Source organism: Ixodes scapularis, unplaced genomic scaffold (assembly GCF_016920785.2).
Source record: "Ixodes scapularis isolate PalLabHiFi unplaced genomic scaffold, ASM1692078v2 PGA_scaffold4__175_contigs__length_147842914, whole genome shotgun sequence".
NCBI lineage: Eukaryota > Metazoa > Arthropoda > Arachnida > Ixodida > Ixodidae > Ixodes > Ixodes scapularis.
Window position 1 is genome coordinate 128,546,214 of NW_024609879.1, and position 20,241 is coordinate 128,566,454.

The 20,241-nt window shown below is 49.4% G+C and overlaps 1 protein-coding gene across 2 annotated transcripts in view; it reads left to right on the forward strand.

Moving 5' to 3' along the window:
* Positions 1-18,769, forward strand: part of LOC8032156 (cyclic AMP response element-binding protein A) — a 37,326-nt gene extending 18,557 nt beyond the window's left edge. For both annotated transcript variants that reach the window (XM_040215503.3, XM_040215504.3), the window contains exons 6-8: positions 8,157-8,250; positions 12,985-13,031; positions 13,887-18,769. In XM_040215503.3, coding sequence (XP_040071437.2) covers positions 8,157-8,250; positions 12,985-13,029 — 139 coding nt within the window. In that variant the 3' untranslated portion in view covers positions 13,030-13,031; positions 13,887-18,769. The remainder of the gene's footprint in view (positions 1-8,156; positions 8,251-12,984; positions 13,032-13,886) is intronic.
* Positions 18,770-20,241: the final 1,472 nt, after the last annotated feature.

A 20,241-nucleotide genomic window follows, 5' to 3' on the forward strand; every position in this document is an offset into this window, starting at 1 on the left:
TTGAGGCCGCTTGAGGGGGTGGGTCTGACGAGGTGTGCCGATCTCAGCTCCAACAAATATTCACGGCGCCACCTTCGCCAGAACCCCTCCACGATGGCACTGCGGTACCTCCAACGCCGCACCAGCCTGGTCCGACTCGCTGCACCTGTAGGGGTCTCTGCTGATAGGCGATGCGGCGGAAGACACGTGAGCTTTCGCCCCACGAGGAAGTGAGCAGGTGATAGTGGCTCTGGCTCACCTGCCTCGGGGTACAGGACAGTCAATGGCCGCGAGTTGAGCACGGCCTCTATCTCGGCGAGGACGGTGGAGAGTTCCTCGAAGGTCAAACTGCTGCGACTCAGCACTTTGCGCAAGCACACCTTCACTGATCGTACGAGACGCTCCCAAAATCCTCCCCACCACGCTGCTCTTTCGACGGTGTATTTCCAACGAATGCCATGGTTCGCGAAATACGACTGCACCTCGGGCGATTTCATAGCGCGGAACATCTCCTTGAGATCCTTCTCCGCTCGCTTGAATGTCAGCGCATTATCGGAGTACACTATGGCGCTGATTCCTCTGCGTGCAACGAACCGCTTAAATGCTAACAGGAACGCAGCAGCGGAGAGGTCGCTCACCAATTCAAGATGAACAGCACGGGTGACGGCGCAGGTGAACAGGGCTACGTAAGTCTTCTTAGAGCCGTTAACCTCTCTGTTGAACAGGGGTCCCGCGAAGTCCACGCCTGTGATAGCGAAGGGCTCACTCCTTTTTACCCTGTCTGCTGGCAGAGGAGCCACAGGTTCCGATGCGGGCCTGCAACTTTGTTTGCGGCAAACCAAGCACCGGTGAACCGTTTTCTTCACGGCTTGCCGTCCTTTAACAATCCAGTACACCTCTCTCAGCTGTGCCAGCGTGTCTCGGACTCCTGCGTGCAACAGTCGAATGTGTTCCCTTGATATGAGAAGGGCGGTGAACGCATGGTCGGAGGGCAGAATAATAGGATGCTTCGTCTCGTCATTGTTGTCACTGAATTGCAGTCTTCCTTTCACCCTAAGCAGACCGTCGTCATCGAGGTACGGCCCGAAACGTGAAACGGCGGAGTTTTCTTTCAGTTCTTTTCCGGCGCGCAGTGCTGTGATATCGTCTCCATACGCCTCTTTCTGTGTGCAGGCCAACCAGTATCTTTCAGCGTCTGTCAACTCCTCGGCTGTTAACTGGCCTTCCCTTCTTGCCTTCCCGTTTTTGCAGTTGTGCACAAAGCGCCGGATCCAAGCAGTCAATCGTAGCACTTTGATTAATCGGCTATGTTCTTCCAGTTGCAGGAGAGGTGTCGTGGAAGGTGCTGCCACCATCATTACTGCCATTAGTTTTTTCTCCTCTTGATATTCAGTGGCCCTGGGCATTTGCTCGTTCATGGTAGGCCACTCCGACTCCGGATTTTGCAGCCACTTGGGTCCGTTCCACCAGAGCGCGCTCTCTACCAGTTTTGAGGGTAGAACGCCTCGGGTTAGAAGATCCGCTGGATTCTCGGCTCCAGGGCAGTGATTCCAGTCCTGTGGGTCGGTCAGCCGCTGCACCTCCTCCACTCGATTTGCCACAAACGGCTTCCATTTGTCTGCCGACCCCTTGATCCAATGCAGCGCCACCGTTGAGTCCGTCCAGAGGCAGGCGGGTATGTCCTCCAGCCGCAACGTCTTTGTGAGGTAGCACTTCAACCGCGCCCCAATCAGGGCTCCCATTAACTCCAGTCTCGGCAGGGAGAGGCGCTTAAGGGGTGCCACTCTTGCCTTGGCCATAATCAAAGTCACGTGCACCTCTCGTGCTGCAGTCTTTGTGGTGACGTACGCAACGGCGCCGTATGCCTTGGGGCTTGCATCGCAGAAGACATCCAGCGTCTTGTTGGTCTTGTTGCTTCTGAAGTTTTTCATGATCGTCCTTGGGACGGACAATTTTCCGACTGTGGGAAGTTCTTTGCACCAGTTGTCCCATTCGGCTGTCAGGGCCTCAGGTAAGGGGTCGTCCCAGTCGACCCCGAGCTCCCACAGCCTTTGAAACATGATCTTAACACTTGTTGTGATGGGCGCGAGAAATCCAAAGGGGTCAAAGATCCTTGCCGACACCTGAAGCACGAACCTCTTGCTGTCAGTTCTTGAGGAGATGAAATCGATCAGAGAGTCTATCCGGTACTCGAAGCTATCTGTTTCCGGATTCCAACCGACTCCTAGGACCTTTCCAGCTGTCGTGCGCCCGAGGTCGGCGTAGACTCGTTTGGTCCCGTCTCCCCGCAGTGTCTCTGCCAGCTCGAGGCTGCTTGACATCCACTTGTGGAGCTTCATCCCAGCCTGATCCAGCAGTTCAGTCGCTTCTTCGCAGAGCACTCTTACCTCTTGTAGGCTATCTGCTCCGGTGACCAGGTCATCCACGTATAGGTTGTTTCTCAGGATCGCCGCCGTCGTCGGGTACTGCTCCTGTACGCTCTCCAGGTGGTATTGCAATGTCGCGGCCAATAAAAATGGGCTGGACGTGACGCCGAATGGTATGCGCGTCATCCTGTATGCTACGATTGACGGACGTTCTTCTCCGTTCTTTGGAATTTTCTTATACCAAAGAAAGCGCACGGCATCTCGATCCTCTTTCGTTAGTGACACCTGAAGAAACGCCTTTTCAATGTCGGCGACCGCGGCGATGTTGTGAGTACGGAACCTAAGCAGCAGGTCGATCAATTCTGGGTTCAAATTGGGTCCGCTCTCTAGAACGTCGTTTAGCGAGAGCCGACCTGCCAGGCTGGACGATGCGTCGAATACCACTCTCATCTTAGTAGTCTGACTTTCGTGCCGTACGACTGCTTGGTGGGGCATGTAGTAAACCGGACCCTTTGGCGGGTTGCTTTCCTCGACTGGTTCGGCGTAGCCCTTCGCTACGTAATCTGGGATGCAGGCATCGTATTCTTTTATCAACTGCTCGTTCTTTTGGAGACGGTTGGTCTGCGATCGGAGACGCCTCGTCGCCGATTCTAAGTTGTCTGTTAGCTTCTCGGCCGCTGGCTTCCACGGGAGCGCCACTTGATAGCGACCGTCTTCGTACTTGGTGGTTTCTTTGTGGTGCTGAAGTACGGCGTCTTGTTGGCATGTCGTGGCTTGGGTGTCTTTGATGCCGAGGTGCTCGAGTTCCCAAAACGACCGGAGCTGAGCGGATATATCTTTGTCTGTTTCGTTTGTCACGATCACCCTCATCACGTTAGCCGCTGAGGAACATATCGCCGTTGATCTGGTTGTTCCCGCCTGGCCTTGCAGGGTCCATCCGAAGGTCGTGTCTACTGCCATCAATGTAGGGCTCAGACGCTTAACGGATCCCGTGACGATGGCCCAGTAGTAGTCGGCTCCAATCAAGAGGCTAATTCCATCCTCAGTGTGGGCCCCTCCCGAAGCGTCGGCGATGTTCATTCCTTCGTTCATCATGTGGGCCACTGAAGATTCCGATGGAGCTGTCATGATATCCGCGCAGATGCAGGGAACCTCCAGGGCCTCCACGCGGACCTCCTGTCTGTCGTACTGGCTTCTCAGCCAGAGCTCCACCCGTCGACACTTCGTGTGCTTCGCTGCTGTGTTGTCACCGAAGGTGAAGATCCGGAGCTCCTCCTCTCCCAGCACCCTCAACTGCAACTTCTCGGAGACGCCACGTTGGATGAACGTACGCTGGCTGCCGCCGTCGAGGAGGAGTCTGACAAGAGTGCGCCTCTGCAGGCCGTCTGCCCATGCCTGTGCGGTCTGAAGGAGCACCTGCGTCTTCTCTCCTCCACAGCTACGGTCTCTCACTCCGAGAGAAGACTGCAACACCTGTTGTCCGGGGATCTCTTTTACACCCGTCACTGCCGAGTCCCCTCTCGTGGAACCGCGGGTGCTCATCAGGTCGGGGTCACACATGCTCGTCAAGTGTCTCCCCGCGCATCGTCCACATTTTAGCCATTTTGACGTTCTGCAGTCACGAGATCTGTGGCCATATTTTGCGCAGCGGAAGCATCTGTTTTCGCGTTTTAGAATTTCCCTTTTCTCTGAGACTGACATCTGCGCAACGCACCCGTCCGAGTCGTGACCACTAGAGGCGCAAAACACGCATCTTCTGTCGCCCCCGCCAGTCACGGCATTCAGGGCTGCTGCGGATGCGATAGGTCTTGCCCTGTAATCTCTCTTTCCGTCTCTCTTTGCATCTTGTGCAGGCTCGCCGGTTTGCCGGTCTTTCTTTGCGTCTACTGGTTGCATTCTTTCGCGGCTTTCTACTTCGCATTTCAGGAAATCCAAGAAATCCCGAAGTCCGTTCTTTTGGTTTGGTGATTGCGCGGTTATCTTCCGGCTGTACTCAAGTCCCATGTCGGCTGGTATGGCTTTACGCAGCACAGTAAGGAGCAGCACTCCATACGTGCTGTCGTTGATGCCGAGGGCCTCGAGGCTGCGGACTCCAGTTTCAATTTGGTCAAATAATGCTCTGAGTCCGCTCACGTTTCTAGAGTCATAAATAGGTCGGACAGCCATCAACCTCGCCATGTTATCTTCAATTATAAGATCCTTTTGTCCGAATCTACGGGTGAGAAGCTCGAGGGCTACTTTGTAGTTTTCCGCTGTCAGGTCAAGCCCTGCCACAGCCACGGCTGCCTTTCCCGTGAGGTAGCTGTTCAGGTACTTGAATTTGTCGACCTCCGACAGTGTCAAGTTCGCGTTGATAGTTGAATTGAACTGACTCCAGAATCCCTGCCATTCCCGTAGTTCACCTCCAAATTTTGATATCTCCAATTTGGGGAGCTTCACTGCTGGGTTGGTCTGTTCGACTGTCACGCTCGTTCTGGTGTCCGCGTTGGTTAGTGAACTTGATAAGGCTCTGTTACTTGGACGGGCCTGATCTAGGAGCATGCCTTTCAGTTTAGTCTTTGCTACGCTGATCCTCTCCTTGTAGCTTTCGCTGCATGTAATCTCCTCTTCCAACGCCTCGTCATCGATTCCTTGCTCAATTTCGCTATCGAGTTCCTTGAGAGTGTCCTCTTTCAATACGAGAAGGTCAAATTTGGTTTGGAGCTCACCGACAGTTGTTGGATCCGCCATGGCTGCGACATCGTTGATAAGCTTGGTCGTCGCCGCTCGCACCACAGTCCGCTTTCGCTTTGCACGGTCGGTGACGGCTGCCTTCGATGTATCCATCTTCTCTGGTACTTTCTTCTCCCGGGTTTCGGCACCAAAAATGTTGTAGTAGTAAAGAGATGTTACTAAATGCCGGCTAACTTCATTACACGGTGGTTCGGAATCAGCCAGCCGCTGTTCCAGAGAGACAGACACGAAGCGAACCTTTTCAACTCTCAAGAAGAACTGTTTATTTCAGAACAACTAACGGGAAGAAAGACGTGCGAGAAGGGGAAAGAGGGTACACGGTGTCGAGTGACCAGAAGCCGCCCCTCCGAGGCGCAGCTGGCGCTGTTTACACAGGGGTCCGTGGTCGCCCGTTCGCGTTCGCGGGTGGCTCGGTGGAATGTCCCCTCTGGGTCATAAATTTCGGGAGCACTCGAGGGGAGACCGTTTGTTCCGAGAAACACAAGCACAAGACGGAACGAATGCGCATGCAGACTCTGAAAGCAACACACACACAAAATACAACAGGCCGCTCGTTGCCGGCTGGGCGGTCTCCGTCGGGTGATGGCAGAGGCCGCCACACACGTACTCCCGTTCCGTTGGTATTCGGTCACTGAACGGAACCTCGAACTCGCTTGCGAGAGCGGCATTCGTCCATGTTGACAGAGTCGGCGCAACGACCGCGCCACCGCGCTGCTATAACCCACCGCGGTAACCAGAGTCTCGATCTCCTAAATACTACCGATACCGACTATTCACACTTGACGTCACTCCCTACGTCACCTCCGTTTTCAGAGGCCCAGAAACGAGACTGGAGATGGTTCAGTTTCGGTTTCTTTACTTCTTTAGGCACATAAATACGCGTCAAAAATGCCTACAAAAAATTGGGCGGCATGCTATGTTCCCAAGAAGCATTAAAACACCATTAAAAAAAATAAATAAAATCGTCTTCATTGTCCCTTTAAACATTTCTGGAGGGCGAAAAAGCGTTTTATGTGATTTCAGATAAAGCTTCAGATAACTGGCAACCATGATTTAAAGCCACAATATGGCCAAGTGTCGTTACTCTGAAGCGTAGCTTATTTAGTGGCACTAGTGTAGCCCGTACACAGCCATTGTCCCCCTAGAAGATTAGCCCGTCGCTCAAAATTCCGACTAGTTGCTTTCCCCACCCCGTTCACCCCGAAGCTGACAGTGCTGTGGAAGCTACGTGCTCGTTGGGCCAGCCACACATTTTCCACGTGATCACGCTCTCTCGCGCATACCGACCCGCAGAGAATGAGGTCAGGTGATGAAAGGGAGGCGGCTGATTGGTCCGGCAAGCGCGTAGCTTCCACCGCAATGTCAGCTCAGGGGTAAAGGGATTAAGTGAGGTCCGGTGTCGTGTGACGTGCGCTTGGGCCCTGGTGACGCGCTGCGGGGGCCCAGTTATGGTGGCTAGTAGCCCGGTGACGCGCTGCGGGGTCCGCGGATGTGTCACAGTGAAAAGGATGAGAGTTTACGAAGGGAAGGAGGTACGAAATAGTCCGCTATGTTTTGCAAATTTTTGTAGCGAAAGTCAGTCTTCTGACTTTCTACCTTTGTTCTTTTGGCCCACTGAACGATGTGCTATTAGTAAAATCCCAATATAAATTGATTTACTCCAGCCCAAAATTCGTTTCATGGGTCCTTTAACCAAGGATTCCACGACGCCCATGACAACTCCCAATGGGAAACCAGCATTCGACAACCTTTTGACTTGCAACAAAAAACTGTCACCACGCCTATGGTGGCACGACTTAAACAAGGCGATGCGGAGACTAAACAGTGCAATGGCTCTTTTCACTGACTTAGAGTGCGCGGATTCATACACTAAGAGCCCCTTCTTAGACCTAGGCTTATAGCCCCAACACAAACGCGAGGGCTCACATCGAAGATTGAGATCTAAAAATTGTAGGGCACCCTCAAAAGTGGTCTCAGCCTTAAACTTTAGTCCCGGAGAACAATACGTAAACGCAAGTAACATCGAGGCAATCACACTTCCAATGTCTGTGTTATTGTTGTCTTTCAGCACAATCAGGTAGTCATCAACATACCTCAACACTTTGACGACCCGATCGTCCAGCCGCTCAGCAATTGCCCTATCACACTTAGCCAAATAGATGTCACTGAGAACGGGCGCAACGTTCGACCCAATGCATATACCGCTTTTCTGCAAAAACGTGTCGCCTTCAAATGTAACAAAGATGAACGCGAGGTAAAAATGCAGTAGCTCAAAACGGTTCCCTAAAACTCCTTAATGTTTTGGCGTCTCGTGAGCCCCGTACGCGGACGCTGCGGATGTGCGTCCCCACTAAGGATATGAGCTGAATCACCCGATCTGGCCTTTGTTCTGCGTCTGCGGTCTCCACAACAAGCTTTGCTATCCCTCGAGTTGTCAAATGGCCCTAAAGTATGGAACCTCGACTTCGCGTTCCATTCCTATCCCGAGAGCAAGCCGTCTGCTTCTCGCACGGGGGATCCGGTGACGTCAGAACAACGCCGAAGTTCGAGTGGCTGTGATTGAAAGTATGGAGGGTAGAGCTCAATGGGGGGGGGGGGGGGGGGGGGGGGGGGGGGTAGGGGGTAGGGTAGATGCCTTGAGGTCTACCCGCATTTTTTTTTAATCATCCAATAAAAATTCGGCGTTCTAACATCATCTTAACCCCTTTGCAGGAAGCAGACGAGCTTGCACTCCGCATATGTGGAGCGCAAGTTTGTCTGCATCTAGCACGGGGGTTGCCACAATGTCAGGACGCCGAACTCTAAAAAAAGAAATAGTGGGTAGACCTGAAGGCTTCTAGCACTGAAGTCTACCCACCATACTTTCAATCAAAGCCAGTCAGAGTTCGGCGTTGCTATGACGTCACCACAACTCCTGGACAAGAAGCAGACGACGTGTTCTCCGCATAGTTCGGACCTCTCTCGAAGACGGGCGGGTATAGGCAAAAAAATAAAGCACGAAGAATTGTTTTAGCTTATATTGTCCATAATGATACGTCCGGATCGGTGAGTGATCCCTTTGTCCTTCCAACTTCACAGGTCCCTGCTGTCGCAGTTACAGCGGCTCCAGCTCTTGCTGGGGGGAGAGTGCTCCGGCAAGTCTACGGCGTCCAGGTGTGCAGCCGCAGCCACGGTGGGTGAACCTCAGCACCGCTACCGCACTCGTAAAAAATCTGGAGTGCCTACTATCCTGCAAATCACTCGGGGAAGCCAATGGCTGCGACGTACGAAAGGAACGCGGCCAATGACGGTGCTGAATATGGCTTCAGACCTCAAAAAGCAATCTGCGATGCGAAACTGAGCTTGTCGCTTCACTGTACACAGTGTCACAGCGCATGGTGTTTTTCCTTTGTTAGGCTTAAAGGTTAAACACATGTTGTGCCTCGACATTTGCCCAGCTTCCTCCTTAGATAGCAGTGATTGGATTTCCCAGGCGCCTTGGAAGAGACTGAGCACTCCAGATGTCGTAGCAGTGTGGCACTGTTCGCGGTTTGTGGCCGGCCAAAAGTTTGTGGTCCGCGTTCGGCCAATGGCGTTCCTTCGTTTCTGTGCCATTGTCTACATGATTGGCCCAACCCTCCGTGGTATAAATGGACGGCTCGATCGAGGTGTCACACAGTGGCAAGTATTTCTACAGCATGTAAACTAACGCTTTTAATGTATTTTATGGGCGGCCCGCAAAATTCATTTTCTGTATGTTTCGCGCTGCGATTTACTACGGAGGTGCAAGCAGGTGGTGAAAGTTTACAGTAAAAAAAAATAGCTTAAGTGCAGACGCAGCCAACGCTACGATCTTAGGGATCAATCAAGAAGCGTCAAAAACGCAGGTCACTAGCCTTTTCTGTTAATGATGGGTTCAGCGATGATAGGATACGTACACAATTTAACATGACGAACCATGACGGTGTGCTTTTGTCGCTGTCTGATTGATCCCATCAGCTCGTAGCATCAGCTGTGTCTGAACTTGAGGTGACACGAAGTATAGAAATGTGTTTTGGGCAATCAACGCCGCCGCTTCGCAGACGATGCAGGCGTATATATGAGGTGTGCTACCGGTAGATGGCGTATGCTGCGTTGAGAGACCGCCGGCCGTTGCGGGTATGGTGCCTGGAACGCGTCTCCGACTGGTGTGTTTACCGGGTTCAGAAAAGTGGTCCCTCGATTTCCGCCCGATGACGTCATAAAAGTGTCATGCTGTCGCCTGTTGCGACCCTGGCGGCGCCCCAAGAGTAGTGGTATAAGTGGCAGACGCCTGTTCTGCTGCAGGTCGCTTTCCACTGTGACAGTTCACGGAAGCTGAAGCAGCCGGAAGTTGGGACGCCTAAAGGGACGCCGTGACGAAAGCGACACTCGCGTTGGCTCGTGCTTTTCGCCAGCATTTCTACGGCCAACCGCCAGGATCGCGACAGGCAACAGCATGACACTCGTGTCATTTGTTGCCACATTGGGACCACTTTTGATGTATGGGCGGGATAGGACGCTAAACACACAAGTCGAAGACGCGATCCAGGCACTATAGTTGCGGGTTATGACGGATGATCCCGCAAAAGAACTCGAATCGGGCGGCGCTCCCGCTTCTTGCTTCGTGACTACTTCTGCTTTCTTCTCGGCGAATGCCGCGATTTTATAGGCTGATGATGGATAACAAGACACTCGGAGCTCGCCACGAGCTGCGCTAGCTATCGGTGTCTTTGGTGAACGTGCTACTCGCGATGACGATACGCTCTGCAAGCGGTGCGTTCCCCGTGGCAAAATCTCCGCCTCTCCTTGGCGCGACTCGCAGATTTTGACCTGATATTTTAATTTCCTTCGTCGCTGGCTTGCCGCAGGTGGCGATCGCTGCAATACTTTCGCTTCTGTATATAGAAAACTGCACCGATTACACCGTGCAACGAAAACAAGCTATACAGCCGCGAACTGGCAAAGGAGCGCTTTTCTAAAATAGTCTGCATAAAAAAAAAATCATATTAATGCGTTTTTTTTTTCGGTGTTGCGTAAAATTCAGATGCAAAAAAAAAAAAAAAAACACAGCGAGACACCGGGCAGAAGATGAACCGGTTGGCGCAAGCGTAATCCTCAACCGCGCAAAAAGGACCCCAGCCAATCCAAACTAACTTCAATCTTTGGCTTCTTTTCCGTAAAGTCTCTCGATACAATTCACGCTTACAAGTACCGCCAACCATCGTTGTGGGAACGCGCAAGACACGGAGCAGGCCCTCCGCCGCCATTCGCTTCTAAGGGCCGCTGATTTCAGTGCAGTGCTCAAGGTCTCCCACTGGTGGAAGGAAGGTCGGGGAGGGGGAGTTAGTGGGGTATATTTTCACAAGCAGCTTGCATTTAAACTAACAAGACGCACATGCATACAAACGCTGACACAGCGTTCGTCTGTGGCAGCGTCTGGCTGACGCAGCCGAACGCTATTCGGAGCGCAAGTTCGTCTGCTTTTTTTGCAGGGTTTGTGGTGACGTCAGAACGCCGACTGGCTCTGATTGAAGGATGCTGGTTAGTCCTCAAGGCAGCTTGCTTTGAGGTCTACCCACTATCCTTCAATCAAAGCCAATCGGAGCTCAGAGTTCTGGCAACCCCTGCAAACGTCAGAAACGCGCCCAACAAATTTACGTTTTACCCATAAGTTTGGTTCTCAACCTTACCGCTATGTGCTAGGTGGCGCAGGTCGCCGCCCAATTCAAAGGGTTCAGCCTCATCCATCCATCCTTGACACTCCTCTAAAGACACACGCAAACGCATCGAGGGGCTTTACTTTTTCGCGCCTCGCTCTGCAGTCTCTCTAATTCCTCATTTTCTGCGCTTTTCTTATATCATAGGAAAACGGGAAATGTATGAAATATGGCTGGAGGTAAACCCCCGACACTGGGGTGGAGCACTGCACGGGCCGGAAGTTCTAGGCCCGGCCCGGCCCGACCCGGCCCCTTTAGGGGCACGGCCGGGGGCCCGGCCCGAGCCGGACAGAATCTTTAATTTCAAGGTCCGGCCCGACCCGGCCCGGAAGAGACACTGCCCGGGCCCGGCCCGGGCCCGGCTTAATTTTTAGACAGAAGCAATTGAGCCTGGCATGAGCCCACGAATTTGTTCTTTATATATAAGCCTTAGCCTGGCCCGAGCCTGACAGATTATATACATGAGCCCGAAATAGTTTGCAGCCTTTAACATAAAAAAAAAAAAACGTGTAAGTATAAAGCGAGCATATTTTATTTACATTTCTTTTAAACTTGGATGGAACTTTTTTTGACACGATAAAAATATCCCGACTTAGAGGATGTACTTTCGAGAAGATGTGCAAAATATGCAGTTCATAAGTGGCCAATATATTATTTATGCACTTCTTGTAGATATATTGGACTTTTCGTTCAATTCGTTTCACAGTGAACTTTTCACCCTGCATGTTTTTATGAAGAAACAATCACGATCATGCTATAGTAAGTTACAGGTCAATAAGGTAGCGGCAAATGTCCCTCAAAGGAATTCATATATCCCTCCTGCGCCTCCGTATCCAATAGCGTCCCATCGTTTCCGTGACGTCGTGGCCAACGCGGGAGATGGTTTTGTCTTCCTGTGAATGTTGGCCTTATCTTTCCAGTTTGACTTAGCGTTGTGGAAGCCACGAGAGGGAGATTAGAATTTTCCCCCTCCGATGGAAACAAATACGACTCTGGGGGGGGGGGGGGGGGATAGGTTCCCCCTCCTATGAATACAAAGGCTACTTTCAGGGGCTCGGTTCCCTCTCCGATGAATACAAAGGTCGTTTTCTTAAAAAGTGGGAGTCGGAGACAAGTTGGGGGGGGGGGGGGGGGGGGCATCACTCTGTAGCTATTATCTATTCATTGATGCGGAACAAAGGGCGTTTCCAGGGAACTATTTTTTCGACTGTGGATGGATTTGAAACGGACGCATCACGCTTATGGGAAGAGCTTCACCTACCTAAAAGGCAGTATGAGCATAAAATGATCTATAGTTAGCTTATCTTTGGTGGCATAGGAAGGCTTCCTGCACAAAATACAAAGTCAAGTTCGTTTCCTTCTTTTTTTCTTAGTTTGAAAAGCAGACGTAAAAGACACTCATGTTGTACCATGCCACTGTAGTGCCCTCGTTTCCTTGACAGCATTTTTTCATATGCTGCTGGAATCCATACATTTTCTTTTATCCGCGTAAAAACTTTCCAAATACGAGACGTCTTTTTTTTTTTTTTTTTCGGCGTGGTAGTGATTTTGCATTTCGCTTGTTTGTTTTCAGTGAATCTAAAAGATCAATGAGCACACTTTTTTGTTATCGACAATTTAGAATTTGCGGCACACGACTGCCCAGCGACGGCGCGGGCCAACCCAAACCGGCACGGCCCGAAAAATTTTTTGTTCAATTGTTCGAGCCCGAGCCCGGCCCGGGCCCGAGAAAATCCATGCTACCCGGCCCGAGCCCGGCCCGAGGGCCGGGCCGGGCTCGGGCTTTCGGGATGTCCCGGGCCCATTCAGTGCTCTACACTGGTGTGCGAAAAAGTAAAAAAAAAAAAAAGAAGAAACTGTAAGGTGTCACGTGGTGTGCACACTGATAATACACATTACGCGCAAAGACAGTCTGCGCGGTCACTGTCTGAAGCGTCTTTCCTCCACAGATTTTCGAAGCGAACAGGCTTCGAATATGCTTGAGACGCGTTCGCAGATACTTGAGGCATCTCACCTGCAGCGAACCTTGTCTTTTGTATGATGCACGAGCAATCTGTCGGTTGCTTCACCCTCAGTTCATAACGCAAGATTGCGCTGTTCTTCCACGCCGAGGCTTCGTGCTAGAAAATGCCTTAATTTCCCTTCCCCCCCCCCCCCCCCCCCCCTCCTCTCTCTTCTCCCTTTTCTAGAGAATGGACCTGGAGACAGAAGACGAACCCGTCGACGTTATATAACGGTGAGTGGGTCTGGGGTTAGTGTGATAGCATTTCTAAGGCCCGTCTTATCGGTCGTCTTATAGCCAGCCGGCAAACAGCCAGGCGACGCCAGCAGAGGTTATACCCTGCTTCGTTGTAACCTGGCAAAGGGTGGACGACAAGCCACCCCCCACCCCTTCCCACCCCCCCGATTGCGTGCCCACGGCTTCGATATGCGCTACACATACGAGCAAAACGCACATATATTGGAGAATGACGCAGCGAAAAGCCTGATACTTCCGCCGTACTGGCATATTATGAGATCACGGCTTCCTTGTCTACCTAGTATTTCTTGCTTCAGACACTAGGCTAAGCAGCGACACCAGAGTAAGAGCTCACGTTTGAACAATGCAGCCGCCACTCCGAGGCATACCCAATGTTTCTTGCTTCAGTCGCTAGATAGCGTAAAACGAAACAGCTTTGCAGGTTGCCTAAAAATTTATATAAAAAAAGCCAGCAAATATTTCTTTAATTGGTACTTTATCTAATAACCCGGACAACTGCGGGCAGATCATTCCAGGAAATGGAATGATCTACCCGCAGACGGCCGTGCACCACTGCAACCTCATTCATTTCAACACAGCCATTGAGTGGGTCATCCATTGAAGAGCCATCTTCACGTAATACCCCATGTCTGGGACATTCGAGATCTAATGAATAAATAAATTTAAAAAAAAAATTTTTCGTGAACGTTGCAAGAAGCAGTGCTATGGTGTAGGTTGTTTTGCTCCTAGTTCGCGAGACATAAATTGCCAAGAGCGCCTCCTTCCGGCGTTACGTGCGTTATTGGTTGTATAATATTGAGCCTATATTTTTTTTCCATTTTTTTTTTCCAGCTTTCATCTTAGCAGCAATGTACTCCTTCCTTCATCACGAAATCGCCGAGGAAAAGAAAAAAAAAGAACAGAAATTCCGCTCGTCGTTTTTTCTTGTTGCATCGAATGTTCTCGGACGCTATTTAAAAAAAAAAAAAGTCACCACGCCCTTCCGTCTGAAACAAGCACGCAGGCCAGAAAGAGCCTTTCTCAAGCTGCGACGACCAAGTGCCTTTTCGAAGAAGTCCAGCGACCAAGTTTACGTTGGACCAAGTTCACGCTCGACGACGTTTCCAGGCGACAAAGTGCGTTTCAATCGAGTATTTTTTTTTTTTTTTTTTGCAACTGTCTTCTGTTTAGCGAGATTTATGTTGAGCAACCTTGCCTTCAACCGAATCTCATTCGACGGAACATGTGAAACAAGTGTCTTGTTGGTCGCTGCGGAGAATAATTGCAGATGGAGAGAAGAAAACTGCTTGAGCGTAGGAGAGCGAGTGTGCCAAAACGCAGTGGTCGAAAAAAAAGTAACCGCAACTTGTTTTGCAAATATTTTTTTTTTGTCGAGTGTTGAGTGCGCGTGTGTCCTTCCTTTATTTCTCCTCGTTCATTACTTCTTTTTTTCTTTCTTTTTTATTCAATCATTGTTGAAAAAACACTTGTGTGTCATCTTCTCTTCGAAAGGGTATTCCATTATGTGAGAAAACGTTTTTTTTTTTTTTTTTTCCCCACTGTTTTCTTGTGCCTTGCGTAATCACGCGCTTCTACATTTCGTTTTGTAAATATATCGCGGGTGCACTCAATGTTGCCAGACTATTGTCAGGTTTCCGTCGAACCACCAAAGTTTTCATCGTTACCCGACAAAGTGCCTCCTTTTTTTCTTTCTTTTTTTTATATACGCGGTGAATATTTTTTGTGTCTTCACACGATTGTCATTTCTGGCGGTCGTTTTGATTTCATTGTTCCCTTTCGACTCCTTAAAATGGAGCTAGTTATTTTTTTTTTTTTTTCGCTTGTTTTGGGTTTTGGGTTTGGTTTCTAGTGTGTGGAATATTGTGTTTTCACTTTGCAAGCTAATGATTTTTCTTTTTTTCTGTGAATGTTACTATTTGCTCATTTATTTTACTTTTGACGATGTGTGCGCGCGAGAAGACGACGATGACACAGATTGAGAAGAAGAAACCGAAAAATAACTAGTCCCGCGAACAATCTGTAAGTGAGCTGCTTTTCATCATGATGTCTGGTCTTGAGTCTTGAGCGCCACGGTTCATTCCATGGTCTGACGCCCGGCCTTCTTTTATCATCCTTGGCCACACGATTGTCACCATATGTTCGTTATCGTGACTCCGGTTGTGCGAAATAATGAATTAATAGATTAGTAGATTAGGGGGTGCTCCAACAAGTGGTCCCTTCTGATACGGCTTGTGCAATCTCTTCCCCACTTAAAACTGTTCCTTTCGATTACCTTAATATATTTCGTTTTGCCTTCTCGCTGTGCTCGCAACTTCCGCCACAGAGGTGCCATGATGCAGATGACGATGGACCTTTTTCGAGAAGGGTTCTGCGCTTGCGGATTTGCGTTGCGGCAAAAGCTGGAACTTCGAATGCGTCCAAAAGGGGAGTTGCACCACCTCTTCTCTGAGCCGCGGAGGAGGCCGGAAGGGTAGCGCTCTCCCATTTCCCGACGCCAGCTGTAGTTCGAACTTCCGCCGCTAAGTGTCGTCTTTATGCACAAAAAAAGGTCCATTACCGTCGCAGTGCTCTCCATGCAAAGTCTATGTGCTCACAAACTTGGCAAGTGCAATTTTTTTTTTACATATTTTCTGGATACATTGCGGGGAGTTAGTTATCTCGTATTGTACGAAATGTAAGCAGGCGTACTTGTGTCATGATAGTTCTTTTGTTTTTCTTTCGTCGCGTTAATACAACGGTGTCGGCGCTCCTCAGCTTTTGTCTCACGGGAATTTCAAAGAAGCGCCTTCCAAGCGTATCATCACTCACCAGTTGGCCGCACTTGTAAACTCAAAAACTTTTTTTTTTTTTTTGGGGGGGGGGGGGGGGGTGCGTAATTGATCGTTTTTATGGGAATATTTGGTAAAGAAAAAGACCGGAATGCAGCGAATATGTTATTCATTCCGTAGGAATGGTTTGAAAAACTGTGCAAAAACCGTTTTTTTTTATGTTTTTTAAAAGGCGCGATGTTTCGGTCAAGAACCCCGTTTTGCGTCCCACACTCAACCTTCCCGGCCTTCTTTGTCCAATGCCTCTTGACGAACTTCCTTCCAGACTAGTCTGTCGCGAATGCTTTAGATAGTGAGACGCGTTCGTCGGCATTTCTGTTCTCAAAATCTCTGTCCGTCCTTCAAAAAAAAAACGACAACGTTTCGTGCCAGGTTTCTTTCTTTTTGAGAGCGCTGATGGGAGTCTCAACACGCAGACGGATTTTTGAAGTGTTGTCACGACGAATCACTGACGCGGTGCAATGTTTTTACTCTTCGTGGGGGGAACTGGGCAGTGGTCTCTATGGTTAGCCCTTTGACACCCCTCTCTCATCTTCGCTCGATGCCGAAGCAAACGAACCAAAAGTGCCTTCTCTGTCCCGAGACCACGTGAAGGAAGCGATGGTTCGGCGAAAAGGCCACGCCGCGCAGACATCATCATGAGCGACAATGATATGATGGTCATGTTGACGATGATGATGGCTGCCCAGCGTCGCCGACGCTGTCTTGCGAAGTATCGTTCCACGTGAGAGGGCCTTCAAAGGGAGTGCCTTCAAGCCGAGACCCTTCCGGAGGCCTGTTCTGGCCATCCCAAACTTCCGATGGACGTTGTCCGCTTACACGTATCGGATCGTTGTATCCCGAGTCGCTGTGCGTACATAAAAGCTAGCCTTGGAGGACCTGCGTGCCGATCTTGACGACGTCTGCTAACGGTACCGATGGACCGGCGGCTGGACCGTGTCCTGCAGTTGTTCGCCCCCCTACTGTCGCTATCCCGGAGGTTCCTATGTCCCTCCTGGTGGAGAGTTGGTCTCGGGGAATCGTTCGATGCATGCCGCAGCTGACGTCATAGCCAAGGTAGCACCAGGGCGATCACGTGCTGTCTCCACCGACGGGCTCCGCTTTCCGGCACTCAGCATTGGCTATTCTGCCGACTCTGGCACCTAGTCTAGCGTACTCGTCTTGACCTTTAGTCTCGACGACGGTGCCGCAAAGCTTTGCTTTGGGGAAGGAACTTAAAAAAAAAAACAGAAACGGTGTTCGTCACGCTTCTTAACCTCTCTTGAGAATCGATGCTGAGGTGAATTTTGTCTAATTGCTTTGGTAACTAAAAATTGAGAGCGTGTCGAAAAAGAAAAGAAAAATATGTAGTCTCGAGTGTGAAAATCTCAACTCTGATGCCATCGAGTGTATAGGAAAAAACAGAAAGAAAGAATTGAATTTTTTTTTTCGCGAAAGTACTTGGAAATTTTACGGGATGCCATTCTTGTAAATACTTATTGAGAGCAAACGATCGTCCCTTCTATTCATGACTCTATATACATTCAAAATATATCTAAATATATATTTATACAAATACATAAATATATATATATATACATATATATGTCCGCGCTACGTATATAGACGTTGTGGCGCGTTGAGAAATAGTATAACGCATTCTATTTTTTGACAGCCCCTTTGTTTCCCAGCCCCTCTGTTGACCCCGCGACGGACGTTCTCGCTTGGCTTGGCTCGGTCTTCCTTTGGCTTTGTAAAGAAATTCTGTGGATTGACTCGTTTCTGTCTAAGACATTCCGCGACAATGTATCACGCCACGTGACCCACGTAAACTAAATCCGTTCTTTTTTGTTTTGTTTTGTTTTCAGGTGGTTAAATAACTTTGCACATATCGGTCATCTCTGTTTGATGTTCATTGCATTCTCATTGCATCAGTTGTTAGTTTTGGTGACACGCACAAGGAGATCACATTGTGTATATACAAGTTTACAATTGAGGGAACAGAAAAGCAGAGCTAGTAGGAAAGTTATTTATATTTTTTTTTCTATCACTCGGAAAGACGAAAACATATCACACATATACATTTTTCGGCGTATTATGCTCTCACTTTTTTTTTCCCTTGCGACTTTCAGCAATTTTTTTCTCTCTTTTTTGCACAGGACAATGTTGAGAAGCTAAGATGAAGTTGCGAAAGAAACGTTGAAGCCAGTCAGCAGGATGCAGTGCGCGTAAAATGTTCCTTTTTTTTTTTAACGTTTGTATGCGTTTTTCTTTTTTTTATTTCTTTGATAAGTGTTATTGAGTCTTGGGACCAGACTTCCAGTTAAGATGTTAAATTAGCATGTTACAAGAGACTACCCAGTATTCGTTCCTATCAGCTGATTTGCGCGAAGCAAAAGTCACCAACTACTGAAGCACTTGTTTTCTTAGGGTGTTTTGCACTTGCTGTTTTTTTTTTTTGTTTCCCCTTTTTTTTTCAGACATACATAAACATATGCTCACGTGCTTCTCTTCCGTTACCTGACCTGTCTCCAGTCATATTCGGGAAGCATCTTTTCGGAACGTGTTGGGTTCCACAAGACGACCGCGGCGTCCTCTGTTGACATTTCTCTCGACTAGAATGCAGTGTCGGAACTCATGGTGACAATTAAATGACCAAGTCATCGGCAGATGGCGCCCCACCTCTCGACGCCCACACTAAAGTTTGCCGAAAGGAAACTCCCCCGACATTCTTGCAGTTCGGGTCTTCAATGTGTCTCGTTTTCTAGAAAAAGAAAATTAAAATCTGAAACAAAGCGAAATATCCGTTGCTGCTGCCTATGCATCTATTGCGGTCTGTGATAATAACACCAGCTAACGATCTTCTCGTCGTACCTGCTGAATAAATTGTACTTGCAAAAGATTCAACACGGGCCTCCTCTTCTTTTTGTCATTGTGCTTTCGCTGCCCTGTGAGCTCTTTTACAGAGTGCCACCTTTCTATCTTGAAATGGCTGTTTTCCACCCACTCGTTTAGTTTCCCTGCAGTGTGAACTTGATATTCGCGACTCCGGCGGCCGAAAGCATGGATTGTGGACATATCATGTGCCAGTTCAACGCACACCACTCTATACTCTGTTTCACCTTATGTTGTACCACAGCGAAGGCTAGAAGCGCGAACTCATAGCGTCGGCACCTTCCCTTAAAGGGATACTTCAACAAAATTTTGGCGCTTGTTTCTTGGTCTATACGTGTCGGAGTGAGCAGTGTCATATTGTACACACCAGCATAATGTTAAAAAACACACGAAAACGAATTTTAGAATCAATTAGACGATTCCCAAAGAGCACCTGCAGGCCGGCTTGCTAGAATTAGCGTCTCAGTTGAGACTGCTAAAAAAAAAAAAAAAAGCGGGGCCAAGGCTCAGGCGCGAGCGTCCTAAGCTCGAGCGTTAGCCTTGACCTCAACTGAGACTCTGCTTCGAGCAAGCCGGCCCTGGGCCGGTTTGCTCATCTTGCGGCTGCGGTCGCGGCTGCGGCCAGGAGGGATTTTTACGTCACGTGACCAGCTCCATGGGGACAAGGAAGTACCTAGCGTCCCTGCCTTATGGCGGACTGATCCGCATCGCTTCAAGCACAAAAGCCTAATTTCGCTCGCAGAAACTGATTGGAGGGACATTCAACTGGAATCTAATTGACCGCCCCTTTATACTGTAGGAGCGGCAGGTAAAGTTACGGCCAGGGAGGGTAAATAGGAGCCAAAATAAAGAAGGAACCACAGGAGATAAAAGCGGTAGCAGTATATTTATCTACCTCCGCCGGCGCCGACGCCTTGCCCCTGCTGTTATGGTCGAGAGGTTTAAGCGCCGGTACTTGTCCTCGCGGCGTGAAAGTTCCGGGTTCAAAACCGCGCAAAAAGCTTTTTTTTTTTTTCTTTTTTTCTTTTTTTTTTTTGTGAGCGTCTTACTTTTTAGCTGTGATCCTTTTTAGGAAATCATCCACTTTCACTACAGCGCCTTACACGGTATTTTTCTGTTAGTCCCACCTGTTCAATCGAAACATCGGGAAGAAAAAAAAAAAGATGAACGCAAGTTAACGCGCTAACCAGAACAGAACGCGCGAGGCGCCGGCGCCGGCGAAGGTAGATAAATATGCTGCTACCGCTTTTATCTCGTGTGGTTTTTTCTTTCTTTCAGCTCCTATTTACCCTCCCTGGCCGTAACTTTACCTGCCCCTCGTACAGTATAACGGTGCGGTCAATTAGATTCCAGATGAAAGTCCCTGCAATCAGTTCCTGCGAGCGACATTAGGCTTTTGTGCTTCAAGCGATGCGGATCTCTCCGCCATTAGGCAGGGACGCTAGGTACTTCCTTGTCCCCATGGAGCTGGTCACGTGACGTAC